General features: G+C 42.6%; 3 protein-coding genes across 3 annotated transcripts; all 3 read right to left on the bottom strand.

The window, feature by feature from the left end:
* Window positions 1-1502: 1502 nt before the first annotated feature.
* On the bottom strand, window positions 1503-3136 carry LOC308128951 (cytokine-inducible SH2-containing protein-like). Its single transcript, XM_080494674.1, has 3 exons — window positions 2923-3136; window positions 2321-2477; window positions 1503-2212 (listed from the first exon to the last, which is right to left on the bottom strand). The coding sequence occupies exons 2-3, from the start codon at window positions 2457-2459 to the stop codon at window positions 1695-1697; spliced, it is 657 nt and encodes a 218-aa protein (XP_080350800.1). The 5' UTR covers window positions 2460-2477; window positions 2923-3136; the 3' UTR covers window positions 1503-1694.
* A 3006-nt stretch (window positions 3137-6142) lies between these two features.
* LOC308129636 (twinfilin-2-like) lies at window positions 6143-11118 on the bottom strand (the record flags this gene model as incomplete). Its single annotated transcript, XM_080495626.1, has 9 exons — window positions 6143-6310; window positions 6395-6516; window positions 7817-7967; window positions 8109-8234; window positions 8625-8729; window positions 8819-8914; window positions 10020-10198; window positions 10291-10368; window positions 11094-11118. The coding sequence occupies 9 exons, from the start codon at window positions 11116-11118 to the stop codon at window positions 6143-6145; spliced, it is 1050 nt and encodes a 349-aa protein (XP_080351752.1).
* A 1841-nt stretch (window positions 11119-12959) lies between these two features.
* On the bottom strand, window positions 12960-17431 carry LOC308128855 (WD repeat-containing protein 82-like). Its single transcript, XM_080494547.1, has 9 exons — window positions 17246-17431; window positions 16366-16466; window positions 15735-15801; window positions 15018-15117; window positions 13995-14111; window positions 13749-13904; window positions 13582-13651; window positions 13331-13473; window positions 12960-13241 (listed from the first exon to the last, which is right to left on the bottom strand). The coding sequence occupies exons 1-9, from the start codon at window positions 17404-17406 to the stop codon at window positions 13209-13211; spliced, it is 948 nt and encodes a 315-aa protein (XP_080350673.1). The 5' UTR covers window positions 17407-17431; the 3' UTR covers window positions 12960-13208.
* Window positions 17432-17755: the final 324 nt, after the last annotated feature.

The raw sequence follows: 17755 nt of genomic DNA, 5'->3' as shown, positions 1-17755 counted from the left end.
TACTTTCAGACCTAGATGGTTTCGGACTGTGGGAGGAAACCCACGTTCACACAGGAAGGTCATGCAAACTCCCCATGAAAGGCCCTAACCGGACTCAAACTGTGAGCAGAACAAAAACCACACCAAAAGCTTTGGCTTTGGTCACTGTGCTGCAATTGTGTGTGCGCTAATGAGGAATAACCTGAGCCAAACCAATTGTTGGAGGAGTCTATTTAATCTTAATGACATTTAACTGCGGTTTGAAAAAAAGTGATTTATTGCTTTCAGGCTGTTCAGTCGAAGCAGGGAGAGACAGAAAACACGGTCTCCTCTGCGCTGGTGCTGCAGTGTATTAATAACCACAGCTCTTACTCTAATCCTGATAAGAGGCTTTCTCAGCACTGCTCAGTTCCAACTCGTGGAAACCAACTCAGAGATGTTTCCATGAAAACAGTAATACCTCGCATTCATGTTCACGTTCAAGTGACCAGTCATTCAAAAGTGAGAAAACACACCAGCTCTCTCTCTCTCTCTCTCTCTCTCTCTCTCTCTCTCTCTCTCTCTCTCTCTCTCTCTCTCACTTCATAGGAGGGAATATTTCTGAGGTTTATTTCCAAGAAAAACAGCAACATGCATGATCCTCTTCTGAGAAGTCTCTTTGCAAACAGATGTGTGCTGTTAGCTTCAGTTTTTGGCTGATAAATCTTGCAGTCCTTGATCATTTGTGTTGGGGTTTTTTTTTATCTACTAAATGAAAGAATAACATATTTTAGGTTAGAAATAAACTAATAAAATGAATAGAGAAGTAAAACTGCACCTGGTCTGTTATTATGTCTGTTAAAACCTCTCGTGTATCATCTCTGGCCTTCCAGTCACGTTGCAGCAACCTGTCTTTTTACACTGGCGCAACAACTTTTCATATGAGTGTACAGACAAGTGTTTTAGCCTTAAAATCCTCCAATCCTGGATTGAAATAAGAACACACACACAAACCCCCCCCCCCCCCCCCCCCCCACTGTGCATACACAAAAGGAAAACTACGCATGGAAGCAGTAAATCTGTTATTCCCCCACAGGCTGCATTGTCTTACGGAAAACTGTATGAACAACAAAACAATATTAAGAGAGAATATTAACTGGAGACGTGTTAAAAGCATTTCTGTGACTCTGTGAGGATCACTGGTGTCCAGGAGTTACAAGTGTTACATGTGATCGCTGTTAGCTTAGCTATGGTTCACCAGGTTCATTGATTTTTTTTTTTTTTTTTGTGAATAAACACTGCTCTGTTTGACGCTCTTTGTAAACGAAAACCCCCCCTGTGAGCTTAACATCAGAGAAAAACAGAAATCTTAAGACACAGTGGTGATCCCCCCCCCCCATGTTATCTCTTCTCGAACAACAGACAAAACAGCGGCAGCTTTTTCACACATTTATTAATTATAATTTAGAATCACCATTCTCTTCTCATTGATGGAAAATGGGACACAAACACACACAAAAAACCAACAACACCAGCTTTGCATATCGACAGTTCACATGAGCGGAAGCATACATATGAAAGTTTTGAACATGGCAGTGAGACTGTAGTTCATTCATGAGCACTGAGGTCACACTTAGACTGACTGTCTGGACTGTCCGCTGCTGCCTGAAGTCTCCAACTGTCCCAGATCCACAGCCTGGGTGAGCCCGACCAATGTCGCTGAAGGCCTCGGCTCCTCATATAGAGAAAGGGTATTCCTGCAGGTAGCTCAGCAGAGGCTTTGGGAGGGGAAGCTTGTCGGGGCAGTTTGTGTGCTTGTTGATCGCGAGGCGTGTCAGGTGCTGCAGAGAAGGGAAAACATTCAGCCTGTGCAACGGCCGTGCCAACATCAGAGGGACGCCGCTGTCTTTAGCGGGCTGCTGTGACGGGTCACTCTTTGCCGGCCTCTTCGTCCGATGGCGAAGGTCGCCGGGCGTCTGGTCCTGTGACGTGTGGGCCGAGCCTTTGTAGTGCTGTATGAGGCTGAGCACATCTGGGAAGGACTGCAGGTGAGGCAGGCCAGGAGAAATGGAGTCCAGCCAGTAACAGCCCTGGCTGTACTGTATTCGTACACTGGTGGGTCCACAGCGGGTTTTGACTGACAGGGCCAGCATGTGCTGAGGGTGACTGCTGTCCCGCAACAGGAATGTGCCCTCAGACTTGGTCAGGAGGGCTTCCCGGGCTTCACTCGCTGAAATGGAACCCCAGTACCAGCCTGGAAAAGACAAGCAGTTTTGGTCAGGTACGATGCACGCCTGATCTCTTCCTGAATGTGCGGCTCATGCATGTAGGAAACGTAAAGACAGCGGGACCGTGGCTGCACCTGAGGTCTGAAGATACTGAAAGTTTGTGGTAATGCAGCGGAGGTCCTGTGTTGGATCCCAGGATGGAGGAGATGAGTGTGGGCGGCATGAACTTCCTTGTTCCTCATGGTGGAAAATGGTCACTGCCCGGGCCACCATGTCTGAGTGACAGCAGACCTGTGGAGGAAAATGTGCTTGTTACATATCACCTTAGAGTATGCTGAATCCTGTTGAAATTACAGCAAGTAGTATAAAACGTGCATTGCAATTGTTAGATGTGGGTAAATAGATATGAAAGCTATATTGTAAAAAATACCAATAATATCGACTCCAGAGATTTAAGTTTTATTTCATTTGTTTTTAGAAAATTACATCTAAATATGTACAAGCTTTTTTGTGCATACATCTTTTTTTTTAGGCGACTTTAGTTTATTAGTTGTTTCCAGTCTTCATAAAGAAGAAATAGAACAGCCTATGTCACTGTAAACTAGGAAAATCTACAACATGACATCCATGCGCGCACAAACATTCTAGTCAAAAACGTGAAGAATGGCAACACTATTACAGTGATACTTTGGAAGTGCAGCAGCATATAACGCGGTACGACGTTTGGAAATATTACCTTATATCAGGAAAAGTCATTCGAAAAGTCATCAGTGTGGAAAAGCAGCCGCAGAACAGTCCAACACATCCCCACAATAAATATAAACAAACGCGGCCGGGATGGCGCTGAGAATGAAAAATTCCTCGGATGTAAAAAGTGTTTGAAAACAGAATCAAAAAGGTATTCGGTGTGCGGTCCTCCGCCGCACAGACTGCGCTGCCGAGGCGCAGTGTGAGCTCTTTATTCAGCACAGTGCGGCGCAGAAAGCCGCTCAGTTCAGCCGGACTCACGGAGCTTCCCGGAATCGGTTTCCAAGAAAGGTTTTGTGTTTGAGCGCCCGCAGTGACAGAAAAGCTGCTGGCAGCGGCTTCACGGGGGGAACCGTCAACACGCGAGGCCTCCTGCACCGCCTCCACTGCAAAAAAAAAAAAAAAAAAAGCGACGCGCGAGCTGAGCGCGGCGCGGCGCGGCGCGGCACGGCATGGCGCGACGCGGTGCGGTGCGGTGCGGCGCGCGCAAAGTGGCTGCAGGACGGAGCAGCGACCGACTGTAAAACCCCCGGGGGAATGAGATACACAAGAGCGCAAAATAGATGAAAATACACGCTCCTCGCCGTGGAAGACTTTGTAAAAGGAGCCAGGCTTTAAATGTCAGGGTGATAAATTTAATTCCAGTTGGTCATCACGATGACTTTGTCTTTGTCCGAATTTCATTATATAACAGCCTTTTACAAGTTAAAGTCATTTACATCGTGAAATTAGCTCAAAATCTCTCACACCTCTTTGCTACTTCACGCAAACAACTGTGCTGAGAAATGTAATCTATTACAACAGCTCTATAATTAGTACCAACACTGGACTGTGGTCCAGTGGTTAGTGCGTCTTACCTCACAGTGAGAAAACCCCCAGTTAATGTCCCGTTGGCCTATTGGTGAGGAGTTTGCATTTTCCTCCTATACTTGCATCATCGTGGGGGTTTCTCCTGATGCATTACTTTCCTCCCACAGTCCAAAAGCCTTTGAGGCTAAGTGGTCACTTTAATATGATTGTGTGTGTTTACCTGTGATGGATCCAGGCTACAATGCTTAGCTGTGATTAACTCAAGGTCCCCAACCCAGAACTTAATAAAGCCTTAGTAAATACATGTGATAGTAAATATTATATCAAGCCAATTCAACAAATATACATTCTCTTTTCATGGTTTTACTGTTGCTTAGTTTTTGTGTGTGACGCGCAATTAAATAAAGATTCTCTTCTGCTTTTTTGTGAATGATGCTGAAGATATCGATCGGGATGCGCTATACTTTTTTTCCCCCCCTGTGTGTTTGCGTGATTAGTTTGCCTCGCTGTATTTGGTGTGTGATGAACTGTAGACTTCAAAAGTCATCAATCATGGCATTTGTGAACAATAATCCCATTCCTCAGTATCAGTACCAGTGATATTAGTCCTAATCGTAAAAATCCTATGAGATGGAGATGTTTAAACTATTTGAAATATTGTTTGGCCGATATTCTGAGTTTGCGTGATTTCTTCCATGATATATGGAAGGTTAACCGTTTGGCCCAGGAGAGGTGGACTCAGATTATCAGACATCGATGAATGGGTGTCAGATGCTCTCCTGACACTCTTTTTGTCATCAAAAGTCTCAAAGTCAAAGCCCCTACATTTAAAGGAGCGTCAGCATGAAGATGGGAAGCCAAGAAGACTGAAATGAGAGGCAGAGTTACAATCTCACAAAATATCCTTTTAATAATATAATAACAATATTTAATAATAGTGAAGCAAAATATATGTGAACGTTCAACCTCTTATTACATCACGGATCTTTTTTTTTTTAAAACCACATATTATTGCTTATATAACCATTAGTTGAATTTTGTGGCATGAGTTTATTGGAAATGAATCCAACTGTGTCGCATCGGAGGTGAGTCTGTCTTCAAAGCGTCTGTTCTCATCATAACTCAGCCAGTAGTTCATACATATAGAGATAATGGCCACTTGAAAGCAACTATTCATCTCTGAAACCTGTTTCCAAGAAGAAGAGAAAAAAAAAAATTTCTCATCACCCTTGTTTCCCGTGAGCCATGAAAGCAGCAGATCGCGCAGCTGAAGGCTTCTGGGTACAGCGCCTTCCTGGAAAACACACACAACAAATTGACCTCTGCTACTGAGCCGTGACCCCTGCTGCTGCTGTTGCCGCTGCCTGCGTGACTATAGGATATCGCTTGCACTCACCCACGGGCAGAGGAAGAAATGAAGACTCACATGCTAGTGAAATACAGAAAATGTTTTTTTATTGAGAAACCTCGTAGAACAGCAGTATTCCAGTGGATGACGTCAAATGTTGTTCCGACGACTGATCATGAAGGTAGCTGAAAATGTGATTTGCTGGAGCCAGGACTGTGGGTGCAACACGGGCCTCTGCAATGTGATGGCTAATCCACCCTAAAGCAGAAACTTCACGGCAAATTTGAAATGATCGTGATGAGCTGAATCAGTTAGTGATCAAATAAGTTGAGGGCAGAGGAAAAGACGGCCGTGGAGGAAAACTTTGCTTCAATCTACAAAGATACAAAACCAACAAGATATGATCACAGGCTTAACTCTGAATTTCTAAAAATGTTTTAGTTCCAGCAACTTAAAGCCAAAAGCCTGAGGTGACAGCAACCCTCCAAAACAATTCATACACTGGTTTTAGTAATAAACTATTGCGATTATTGTGAAACTTGGTGGGTGGTGTCGATCAGTGTAGTTTTCCCGTGTCATCCTGAGGCTCTCAACTCAAAACGTGCAGTCTTGCCCACTCTGTTCCCGAACATTTCGACTGTGTCCATGAATTGATGGTTTCTTTTTAATGAGAATTACTACGATATTCCAAAAAAGTATTAAAGTTAAGCCCGAGGAAAGTCTTTCCAAACATCCTGAGAACACACCACTTGTGTTGTGTTGGGACAACTTGACACTGGCAAATAATCTGGTGCCAAACTGTGAAAAAGAGTCAAAAAAGTAGAAGGGTACAAGATTGGAGGACGTAAAAAGAAATATCTTTCTGAGGAATGAGATCTAGATTTCAAAGTTTCATATGAATGTATTCTGCTTTACCGTGCATTTATATTTTTCTAGTGTGTCTTCAAGTAAAAATATAGAAGCGAGGAGCTAAATAGTTAAATAACAAGTACATTGGTAGATACCGTGTTCTTTTTTTTTTTTTTTTGTGCGTTATGAGCGTGTGGGACGTCTAATTTTCTTCCTCGTTCTCCCCCGCGCCCTTGATGAGGCGCTTGTTGCCCCTCTTGCCTCCTGGTCCCCGGGGCTTGGCAAAGGCCTGCTTTAAGGTGTGCTCCATTGGGTGGACCTCCTCATACAGGAATTCTTCTGTCAGTCCGTCACCATTGTCAATCTCCATCTGCACGCGTGGTAAACACACACAGCAATGACGACAACAGTTCATGCGCACTTTGATGGCAATCCAACTTTGTGTGATCCGGACCTTTTTGGTAACCTCCAGCTGGTAGTCCCTCTCCACCTCCTCCAGTAGCCGGTTCTTACAGCTGGAGTACAACATTCGCTCTTTGATGCTGCAACTGTACCCAGGCATTGAATATATGAACACTGAAACACACACGAAGACCCGATGATTTATTTCCTCATTTGTCAAACAAACATAAGATGTAATCACCATCGAGTTATATAGAAGTCATTTCAAAATGTTAACAAAAGTACATTTGTCCGCTGAAACAAAATGCTCTTTGTCTATTTGTGACAATCTGAAAAAGGCTGTCAGTGGGGGTTTCCACAAAAAAAAAAAACCTCATAGGACTTAAAGTGTCTTAGTGTCTCTGTCAGAAGGGGGGGTTACAAGAAAACCTCAGCAATTTTAAAATAAAATAAAAAATTTTTATTGAAAAGAACCAATTGAAAAATGTATTTTTCGAATAGATAAAGTCGATCCCACATGAGCATCCTTCATTTAAACACAGAAAACACACTCAAGCGCTGCTTTTATCAGTCGAAAGACAATGTTGTTCATGCAGGTGAACACAACTTGTTGCTTCAGCCGTTGCATTCAATTCAGTGCAACGCTGTCCAGCACAATCACTCAAACTGAGGTCAACGGCTCAGCGTCTTTTAACATACTCTCAGAGTTTACGAAGCACGAATGATTCCAGTGAATTCACGCCAGTATTCACTCAGTGAATATGAAAGGTCACTAGTCCATCACGGGGAAAAACAGTGACGTCACATGGTCACATTGCCACCAGCCAAAGCTCTTTTCAAATGCATTTTTTTGGGGGGAATGCCAAAGATAACCCATGCACACCCGGGGTGATGACGCAAAGTCCACCAAGAAACTCCACCTGGATCATGATATCGGGGTATTCTCTCTGTGACATGGAACAACACTGGTAAATGATCAAATGATCATATCACTTGTATAATCTAAAGCCTGCATTTGCTTTCATGTCCGATTTATTTGTCCCAAGTTGTGAACAAAAAGAATCAGTTAATCCCTGAGCTTGTAAATTCTCCTTTCTGTTTATGTACAAGCTGGTCAGTGTGTCTGTCTGCTCTTTGATGGTGGGGTGTCAGCGTGCAGTAGGTTCCTTGGAGCTTCTTCACCTGAGCACGCCTGCTGCTGGAAGCCAATTAAAAAACCGAGAAATGAAAATGACCGAGACAAATAGCTGAAAATTGCCAGATTGCCCCACAAAGCTGAGGAAAATGGGGTTGAGTGATTCATTCACTGTGGGTAAAATGTCATGGAGTCATATGGGAAGGCGGGTCGATCGAAGTACGCCTAAATACACCCTGTGTATTAGCATCTGACAACAATATACCAAAACCTTTATTGTTGCATCACTCACAGCTCAAGAGTTTGTTTTGTTTTTCTTATCTTTTGTCTTTTACTGACCCAGCGCTTCCTGCAGCTGGCCCTGGTGGGAATGTTTGAAGACGAAGAAGTGGTATCTTGGTGAATCCGTGGGAATCCTGAAGGGAAGCTCGTGGGTTTCTGTCGGTGTGGTGTGAACCAGCTCAATGGTTTCTTTCTCCACATCCAGCCTCTGCAACAGGACATACAAACAAGCTCTGTTCAGCGATCGAGTCATGTAGAGCCAATTTCGCTGCATTTTACAGACGGTGACAAATCTGGTGGCTGTTGCACGCTGCATGTTGAGTAGAAAGTACTCTCTGTCATCGCTCACCAGCTGTATGTAGTTGATGCGCTTCTGCTTGAGTTGTTGCAGAGCTCGCTTGGCCTCTTCTTGTAAAGGGAAGGCAAGACCCTGGAGAGTCTGAGCCCTTTTATCTAAGCCGAACTCCATTGTGACCTGCTGGAGATAAATGCACAAAACGGATGTACCACTCTGTCCCAACGCATCTTGTGACGCAGCGAGGCAGAAGATTTAGTGCACGTCTGTACAAAAGAACTTTACAAACCCGGGTTCGTGCTGTTGGGGTCGCGATCCGTCTACGCTCATCCTATGAACACAAGGGGCAATATCAAAATCTCTGATTTGCTCTTGAAAATGTACACTTTAATCTTTCCCATACAGGAAGTGAATTAACGTACCCACACGACTTTATCCTGCAGGGGGGGGGGGGGGGGGGGGGGGGGGGGGGGCAGAGATAAGAAGCGGCTTGGATGAGCTCTCGTAATGCACACAACTCAAGCATGTGGTAATTATATGCAGACAGAATCTGTCTGCTCTGATCTGTACCTCTGTGACTTTGATTCGTTGCAATTCCTGCTCGGCTGCAGTGAGAGGAGCTGGCGAGGAGCAGGAGGACTTGTGCCGCAGGTACCCTTGGAAGCACAGGTCATCCTGCAGACAGAGGCACGCAGACAGGCTGGGGTTTATTTAACGGCTGCGGACACCCGGCTGACGGGCCGCCGTGGAGAGACGCTTCTCACCTCGACTGTGCCAAACATTTCGTCCTTGATGTACCCTCCGCCAAACTCTTTCTTCAGTGTGGCACGGGTTGCTGCATACACCATCTTCTGTCTCACCTGGCATCGATATTATATTAATCGTGATGAACATTCCACATCATTATTCAGTAAAATAATTTTATATGTATAGGAGTGGCTCTCTAAACACAATATTATAACATGCTTATAGACTAACTGTATATATTTTTTGGGAGAACCTATATTTAACAGTTAAAATACCACTTTTGCTTGTTGTATTAAGAGATTGGATGTTTTGCATTAATTTTATCGATATACTGAACAACCTTTTTAATATATATAAACATCTGAAATATGGAGGCTGTGAAAATAAAGGTTCAAGAGTATGGTTAAGCAAGTGAAAGTCAGCAGATTTAACATGAAATGATCGCATTACAAATACCAGGGGTCTTTCCCTTCAAATCAGTGTTGTGAATAATTTGTACAGTCTTACTATAAAACAATCTGTAGGAGTATCTTAAAAATCTGTAATGTAGTTACAACGAATTCACTTTCAGTGGCCTTGATACTTATGTAAACAGTGTTCGAACTCCAGATCTGCAGTCTCTCTCAGTTCTGTTACCTCTTCACAATATGCTCTTCATATTAACATTAGCGTGCATCACCAATACCTGCTTTTCTAAAAAGGTTGGTTTACCTTTGAAAGTACCGTCTGCATGTTCATCTCAAATGTTTTGTTTCTGTTCTGTGTCACTGTCACTCGTTTACTATTTTTTTCAAATAGCTTAATCGTGTTGTTGGACTGTGAGGAGACTGGAGGACCTGCAGAATAGCAGGGAGAACACGCAGACATCAGATGGAGAAACCCTCAGGATTGAACCCGTGGAGGACGTTCTCGCTATGAGGCGAGAGCGCTAATCACAACACCACTGTGCATTACCTTGAAGTAGCTAATTCATTTTTAATTAAACCATGCCAAATTCCGTTCTATCTTTTAGTAACTTGCATAACTCTGCAAACCCGACAAGGTGAGAAGCTTTGCTGCAGATATTCAGTAACAGTCTGGAAGCAATGACTGATATTTTGCTCATAAATAACAATCAACACGTAAACTTTTATTTTATCTTGAATAATTTTATTGGGACCAATTTGTATTTTAGTTTAGTCTGTAACTAAATGGCTTTCTGGTGCTGATGTGACATACTGGTGACTGGTCAGGGGACCAAGCAATGAAGATCCACTCGTATCCGTGTGCATTCTGGGAGTCCAGTCGGTAGAGGATGTAGCAGGGCTCCTGAGGCGTGAGCAGAGGAAGCAGGAACTGGTCGTAATCCTTGTCCCAGCTCTGTGTGGGCTCCCTGCATGAATCTAGCACCAACTCCTCTGCAGCCATAAGGAAAACCCATTTTAAGGTTGCCGATCTCCACTCAGGTGTGCGTTCATTTCAGTGAAATTCCTCAAGAAACACTTTTTACCATTTCTGATGATGATCTTCATTATTCTGATGGCACCTCCCCTCGCCCGGGCCAGAAACTCTTTCAGCTCAGATGTTGCTGAAGTAACCAGATATAAGACAGACAAACTAAGGCTGGGCTTGAGAAGCCACTGAGACAGGGTTGAGTAAGTAAGAAGCTGTGACTCCACTTTAGAGGGACAATTTGATCCACTGCCAGAGTCTCATTCATCTAATGTGACTCAGAGCGAGGACCAAACAGTGACATAGCAAGGTTTGAGTTTTAGGAATGAACAGAATTCCTCCAGTTATTAAAACCCACAGGTAATACCTAATATCAAACGAGGCGTAGTTATTTGTTGTACCCCATCCTCCTCCCTCACCATGGTGACTGAATACGGCGGTCTCATAAATGATGTAGGATCAGGTGAGAAAGGGGAGAGAGGTACGCTTCCGTCAACCCGCCACACACTCCAATTACCAAATGCCATAATACAAGTACATACTATAGACGTTGCCTATGAAGCAAACATCTGTAGCATCACTGATATGACCTCAGAGTCTTTTTAACCGAGTCCCTCTGATATTAGGTACACGTGCACCTTTTTACTTGTATCATTTGGGTTCAAGTTCAAACTGATCGAAAAGCACATTATTTCGCAGAACGTAAAACATTAGCAGATGTCATGAGTAAGCGTTTGAAGATGTGTTATTGATTTGGAGCCTATCACAGACTATAAAGACTATATATTTTTTTAAATACTGACAATTGATGTTGGATTTAAAATGAAATGTAAAGTTTTTGTATAAAAACGATACGCTTACCATCGATTCCAGTTTGGTGGGACATGTTTTGGCAGTCACTTTTCAGCTCTTCACACTTCTCTTCTGCAAGAAGGACCAGGTCCGGGTCTCTGTGTCCTCGCTCGTCTTGCTCAGCGGCCGGGTTGCCTCTCCAGTGACGGCAGACAGGTGGACCCACGCGTACACCTGTGACATAAACGCCTCGCCGGGCGACTCGGGAGCTTCCTCACACCTGAAATACAATCTGCGGAACTGTAACTGATGAGTAATAACGCTCCTGTCAGTGGATAGGCCACCCTAACCACTGATCACTTTGCGTATCGATTATCACAACTTTGATAGTCTTGGCCGGCGGAGCCTCCCACAGGTCACATACTCTCGTGTGCCATGTGGCGTCTGAAGTGACATCAGTGTCCAGGACCGACTTTTAAGATACTGTCAGTGAGCCACGTGTTTTGACAGTATTTATTACTCATTCACACAGAGTGGCCGAGCAGCTAGGGCAGACACAGCTGCATGATCTCAAATTCCAGCTACCTGGTCACAGAAAGATGACACCGGGCCAGAAACTGACCGGGTGGGGGGGGGGGGGGTCAGGTATTTGTGGTCAGAATATTTTGTGCCTTTGATCAGCAAGGTTACTTTTAAAAGTTAATGAAAATGACAGAACTGGCAAGGTACTTTAAATAAATCCTTATAGCGAAAATATCATCTCGTATCGAATGCTATTCATCCTGAAGTATTTGGGTGAAGATTTGTCTTAGATTACGTGCCCACACTGGACGAAACGCTTTGTACGAGTGGATTAATCAACAGACTCAATATGATAGATTCATACTCTGCAAAACAAAACAAAAACTTTATGGAGTGGGTACTAAACACTATCACACCTCATTTCCTCTCCTTTACTTTATATCTCTCCCCGCACACGCCTTCCTGGCGGAGGTGAGTAAGAGAAAGATAAGTGCGTTCCTGTGAGGTTACCTGTGATGGGATCATTCATTATTCACCCAGTGGTGAGTACACAACCCAAGCGTCTATACATTATTGAACGTGGCTCCCACCCCTCTCTTCAACCTTAGGAGGGCACACTTTATGCCTACAAAAAAGAAAAAAAAGAAAACGCTCATTCAAAGTCAATAAAGCTGCCTGCTTTTTCTCTCACGCTTGTATGTGTGTTCACAGATCAGTTTACATACAAAAGGAGCTTCTGTTAGTGCAGAGTCATTGTTGTGCCACTGATACATGGACCATATCATTCAGAGGCGAAAGATAAACTCATAACCCCAGGATTCTCTTTCACTGTGTTTCACTTATTTATATGCATATATACTATTAAAATGTGTTTCTTAATTGTGGATATTATCAAATGCCTTTTAATAAATGTTGCTCTTTTTTATGAACCTGAAGCAACAAAATGTGTTTGAAATGAATTTGTTTATAGAGGACTGATACAATGTTTTTAATCTTTGATTGTAGTTTTTAGGGTCTTTAGTTGTAGGTCCTGCTATACATTGTGTACGATACTTACAGAATCATGTGCTTTTTAAAAAAAAGATTTTTACACAAATTCACTGTGACTAAATAATCTGCCTTCGCAGTTCAAAATCTATTATTACCATACAAGATAATACTATGTGATGCTACGATGAGTACAGCCCCTAGACAGGATGCCAAAGGAAAAACGCATAATGTCTATATAATCTATGATAATTAAACACATTTTCGAGTTTTCGGTTGCTTTCTCGCCGATAGCAAACAGAATACTACCTCACACAGACCGTGGCACTGTGCATCATAAAAATGGAGCAAATACCAAAAGCTCTTTTTAAGCTTTTATTTACAAAAACTTCAACAATAACAATGCTGATGACAAATTCACTTCTACAAAATAAAAGAATACAGGTTAAAACTTTAAAGTGAATCATATAAAACACAAGTCATCACAACAGGTAAGTGTTATTTTTGTTCAAATACAGCTGCAGCAATGTGTTTCCACCAAGTTTCAAAAATAGTGTTGATAAAAAACTTTCGTAAAAAGTAATAAATAATAAAAACAAACATTTTAAGTGGGTGTATGTTGGTCAGAAAAACAATCCCACCTCACCAACACGGAAGGAGTGTGCTTCGTTTCATCTACAAGTCATCGCAATATGGCAGCCAAAATGTCTGCGAGGGAAACAGAACAGACTGATAAGAAACGAGCATCAAGTTCAAATGCTGCTTGTCCGTGACAGGCCCGTGGCCTTTATTCTCACCATGTTCATGCAGGCACTGGCAAACGTCATGTATCTGGGGTTAAACTGCAGAGTGTTAATGGGTCCTGAGTGCCTCCCATCCAACACAGCCACCTTCATCCCGCTCTCAGTACTCCACACATGGACTCTCCCGTCCTCTGAGCCTACAGGAGAGAAGTTTTTTTTTTTTTTTTTTTTTTAAAACAACAGCCTCAAAGCAACACTAACAGACAGGCCAAACGATAGTTCGAAGCGGAGAGGTTTCAGCTTACCAATCATGACAAACTGTGAGTCAGGAGTGAAGCAGGCTTCCAGGGAGACACCTTGACTGTTGTTGTAGCCCTGAACATGAGCAAATACAGAACCCTTCAGTCAAGTATACGAATACAAAAAACAAAACTCCAGCTGAATTTCATCAGGATTAAGAATGACTTCTTACTGAAAAAGTGTGCAGCACAGATCCATTGAAGGCGTTCAAGACGCGAATCATCCCTCCATTGGTGGAGATGAGAATCTGCTTCCCGTCCTTGCTGAATTTGAGTCCGGTCCAGTCACATCTGCGACTAAACCGAGTCTCAAAGCAGCCAAAGGGACCCTATAACATTCAACATAATATTAAACATAGAAAATATAAAGCAACACCCCGATTTACTCAAGCACAAACTCTCAACACAAGGAGCCGTACCTTGTCATAGGCACGAAGGTCGTACAGTTTGACCGCCTGCGATTCCACGCCAGCCGCAAATATCAGCCCTTCAGGGTCAAACGAACACACAGGCTTCCCCAGTGGATTTGTAAAACCCTGAAGTATAAACACCAAGAAAAACTGTCAGAAAATCTTGAATTTTAAGAAAGTTTTCAAATAACCGACACAAATTTTTCATACTAATGAGTGTCTGAATTACTGATCATTTCATATACGAGCGTCTCAGTTGATTAACTGTAAATGTTATCGGAATTAAAGACAAACCATTGTGTGTTTTTACATGTGAGCATTGTTAAGGCCTCCTAAAGCATGTCTGGAGACCCCCAGTGGTCACAGGACTGAAGTGTGTGAATAGAACACACGGGGCAACACTCCTCCAAAAGTATAAAAATTATTTGGGTTCAATATCAAATAATCAATATGAGACAAAGAAAAAAAAAATCAACAGTTTAGATTATACCTTCTGACTGAACCCAGCCATTTTTCTAGTGAGTGGAATTATTGGAGCAGGACATGCGTTTTGGTGTCAGTTGTTGTCCACCATGAAAATCAGAGAGCTGACTATGGTACGACTGAAGATGACAGAAATAACAAAAAAAACAACAACAACTATTAGATGCATCAGCAACAACTTCCAGAGGGCAGGAGTGAAGATAACACAATCTAAAGTTTAAAGAAGATGAAGGAACCAAAAGTACACAAATCCCTCATGAGTCGGAACAAGGACAGGCTGAAATTTACCAACAAGTACAGAAACAAGGCTCAGAAATTCTGGGATGAAGATTTTAATCTTCAATGATGATGTCACACATAACGGCAGTGGTAGAGTGACCTCAGAAGTCAGAGTGAAACAATTGATCCAGATGTAAATAACTAGATTTGATGTCAAACGCAAATGTTTTCAGTCAACATCTAAAATAAAAGGTACCGGCTTTACTGTTCCAGTACTTCTAGCGAGGCGACCACTGGAAAGAGATGAAGTGTTACTTCCAGACGACTCACCTGACAGTCCGGAGCGCGAAGATCCCAGATGCGGATGGTTTCATCCAATGAGCCAGAGATAAAGGTCTGATCCACCGGAGACATGGACAGAGCGATGACCCTGAATCCACAAACAAATGAACTATTGAGGACAGAATTATTGTTTTCGATAAAAACAAAACAACGGTAGAACAAAAGCGCATATGTCATAAGTACATTGATGCTTTCGCTTTTTTTTTTTTTAAACATCATTTCCTTCCTAACAGCAATGCTGATATCAGCCGAAATGGGTAAAGTAAGGCAACTTTATCTATATGTTTGATTGCACCAAAAGAGAAGATTCAAAAAAATGCACTGGGAGAAGAAGAATAACACTCTTAGCAGATCTTTCTTTTGCATATCTGCACACAGCATTTATTGCAGACAGAAAGAGAGACAGAAAGAGAGAAATGCCTGTAACATGAAGAAATGAATGAAAGTGGACAAACTAACAGAGCAGATTCTCCACACAACACTTATCCATTTCGCTACTATAGAGAATATTTGTAAACATTCGCCACTTTCAGCGAAAAAAAGAAAATTCAGCTAATTTTTTTTACAAAATCTCTACATAAATGTTGCTGTAACTTCATTTGGATCCTTTTCCATGTAGTGTATAAACCCAGTGTTTGCTTTTCCTCCCAGTCATTCAACTTGCATTGGATTCTCCCAATTTCAGTAGCTGTTGCCTCCACTCACCGTGCTGTGTGCCCAGGGAAATATCGGATGTATCTGTTGTCTGTGAGTGAGAGGTACCGAATGGTATCTGAAAGAAGAATGATAATGAAGTATATTTTCTTATATCTTCTCATATATGTTTTATTTCTTATTTCACTATCATGCTACTCTTCTTTGTAGTATGCAGGCCGGCTCCAGAGAGTCTGAGCAGAGACAGGACAGGGGCAAATGGTCGGCCAAATGTTTCACCATATATTTCCTGTTTGGCCTTAAGGAAGTTAGGAGGTGTCAGAAGTGGGACTGTAGATGCTATGGCATCCGATGTTGATTGTCGTAAACTAATTAGTGGCATATGTTGCTGACCATAAAAGCCACAGAGTTTCTTTTGTGTGTCAGAGTTGCATATTGGAAGTCGTTTCTCTCACCCTGTCCGGTCATCTGCTTTTGTTTTTTTTGATGTCATCCTATTCGATATTAAACATTTTTTAACCAAACGAAGAAGCATCGTTGAAGCCTGTTTTATCTCCAGCTTCCATACTGCACTGAAGTTTCCTTCAATAACCTGAATATATTACTTTTTCTAAAAATATTAATCCACATATTTTTCGAAATGTTTGTTTGTTTTTATTTGCTTTGAGTACTGAGTTATTACCATCCAGTTTGTTGGAGCTGTAAATCACATTCTGTGAATCTTGATCTGCGTATCGGATGAGGTCCACTCCATACTTCTTGCTGTACAAGACACTGGTTTGTCTTGATAAGGGACAGACAAATATTACACACCATTAATCTCTTAAATTTGACACCTGGAACCAGGGACCTGGCTACATACCTGTAAAGATCAGTAAATCATTAATGTGAAACATTTGAGGAAAGAAAATAATAAAAACAACATCAGAGGTGTTTGGAGAGTACACAAACCCTGATTAAAACTTTTTTTTTTGAGCCGTTTACCAATGGCGGCTGGTCAATAGAGCGTGTCCAACCAACCATAACCTAGTTTTAAACATGTAATCAAGGCATTTAAACATCCTTTGTGTAGGCTGGATGTGGTGATTATCTGTAACCTCACAGGAGTTTGCATGAAGTTTGCATGTTCTCCCCGCGCGTGCGCGTGCACGTGTGTTTGGGATCGTGGTCACAGGGATAGCAGGGACTGCTCTCAGAGGAAGCGGTACTGATGGTAAATGAATGGATCCCGTGTGCAAAATCTGTTGGAAAAATAATGCTCGAATCTCATGCAAGGGCTGAGTTGGTTCTGTAGTTTGTAATGTGTATGTCTGTGGACCTCCTTGGTTTATTCTCTCATGGAAAAACAGGAGAAGGTCAAGCTCCACGTTGATTGGTTTAGAACAGTTGCTTCCACTGTGATCAAGTTAAAATTAATTAGAAAACCCAATAAGCCGCTGGTCCTGTTATCAGCAGTATTTGCCCACAACATGATCCCACCCAATCGCTTATGAATGTCAAATTTGCAAAACACGTCTACGTGGGTCACCTGATGGAGATACGAGATGCTTTGGCCCACTTACCTCCCCTCTCGGATGTCGTACAGCACGATACAGTCGTCGTCACTGCTGGAGATTGCATGTTCTCCATTTGGACTGTAGTCCACACAGTTGATCTTGTATGGACTTTGTCGAAACGTTCTTGCGACTCTGAAGCTCCGCAACTTCCTGTCTGTGATCTTCATGCCTTCAGATGTTCATGCAACATGTATAAAACCCACCAATAAACCTCTCCATCGGCTCTATGTCTGCTGTTTAATGAGAACTCGCCATATTTTCATCAAGACAATGAACCTCTGCTCAGATTTTGTATAATAACAAGAGTATACGTGTATGTTGGGTTTTGTGATTCTTGACACACCCAGGGGGCGGAGCCTACAGATTGCCGCCGCAATCCAGTAGTTCGGGCGCACCGGTAGGTGTACATGAGAAAAACGAACTTACCAAACAGCGCCTGTTTGGACCCACGTTTAGACTCACGTCACGGCACAATACAGGAAATAGTTTGGCTTGAATGAAAAAAAAAACATAAAC

The sequence above is a fragment of the Blennius ocellaris genome (genome assembly GCF_963422515.1).
Source record: "Blennius ocellaris genome assembly, chromosome: 4".
Taxonomy (NCBI): Eukaryota; Metazoa; Chordata; class Actinopteri; order Blenniiformes; family Blenniidae; genus Blennius; species Blennius ocellaris.
The sequence above is the reverse complement of the archived record's forward strand: the minus strand, read 5'-3'. Positions and strand labels throughout refer to the sequence as shown.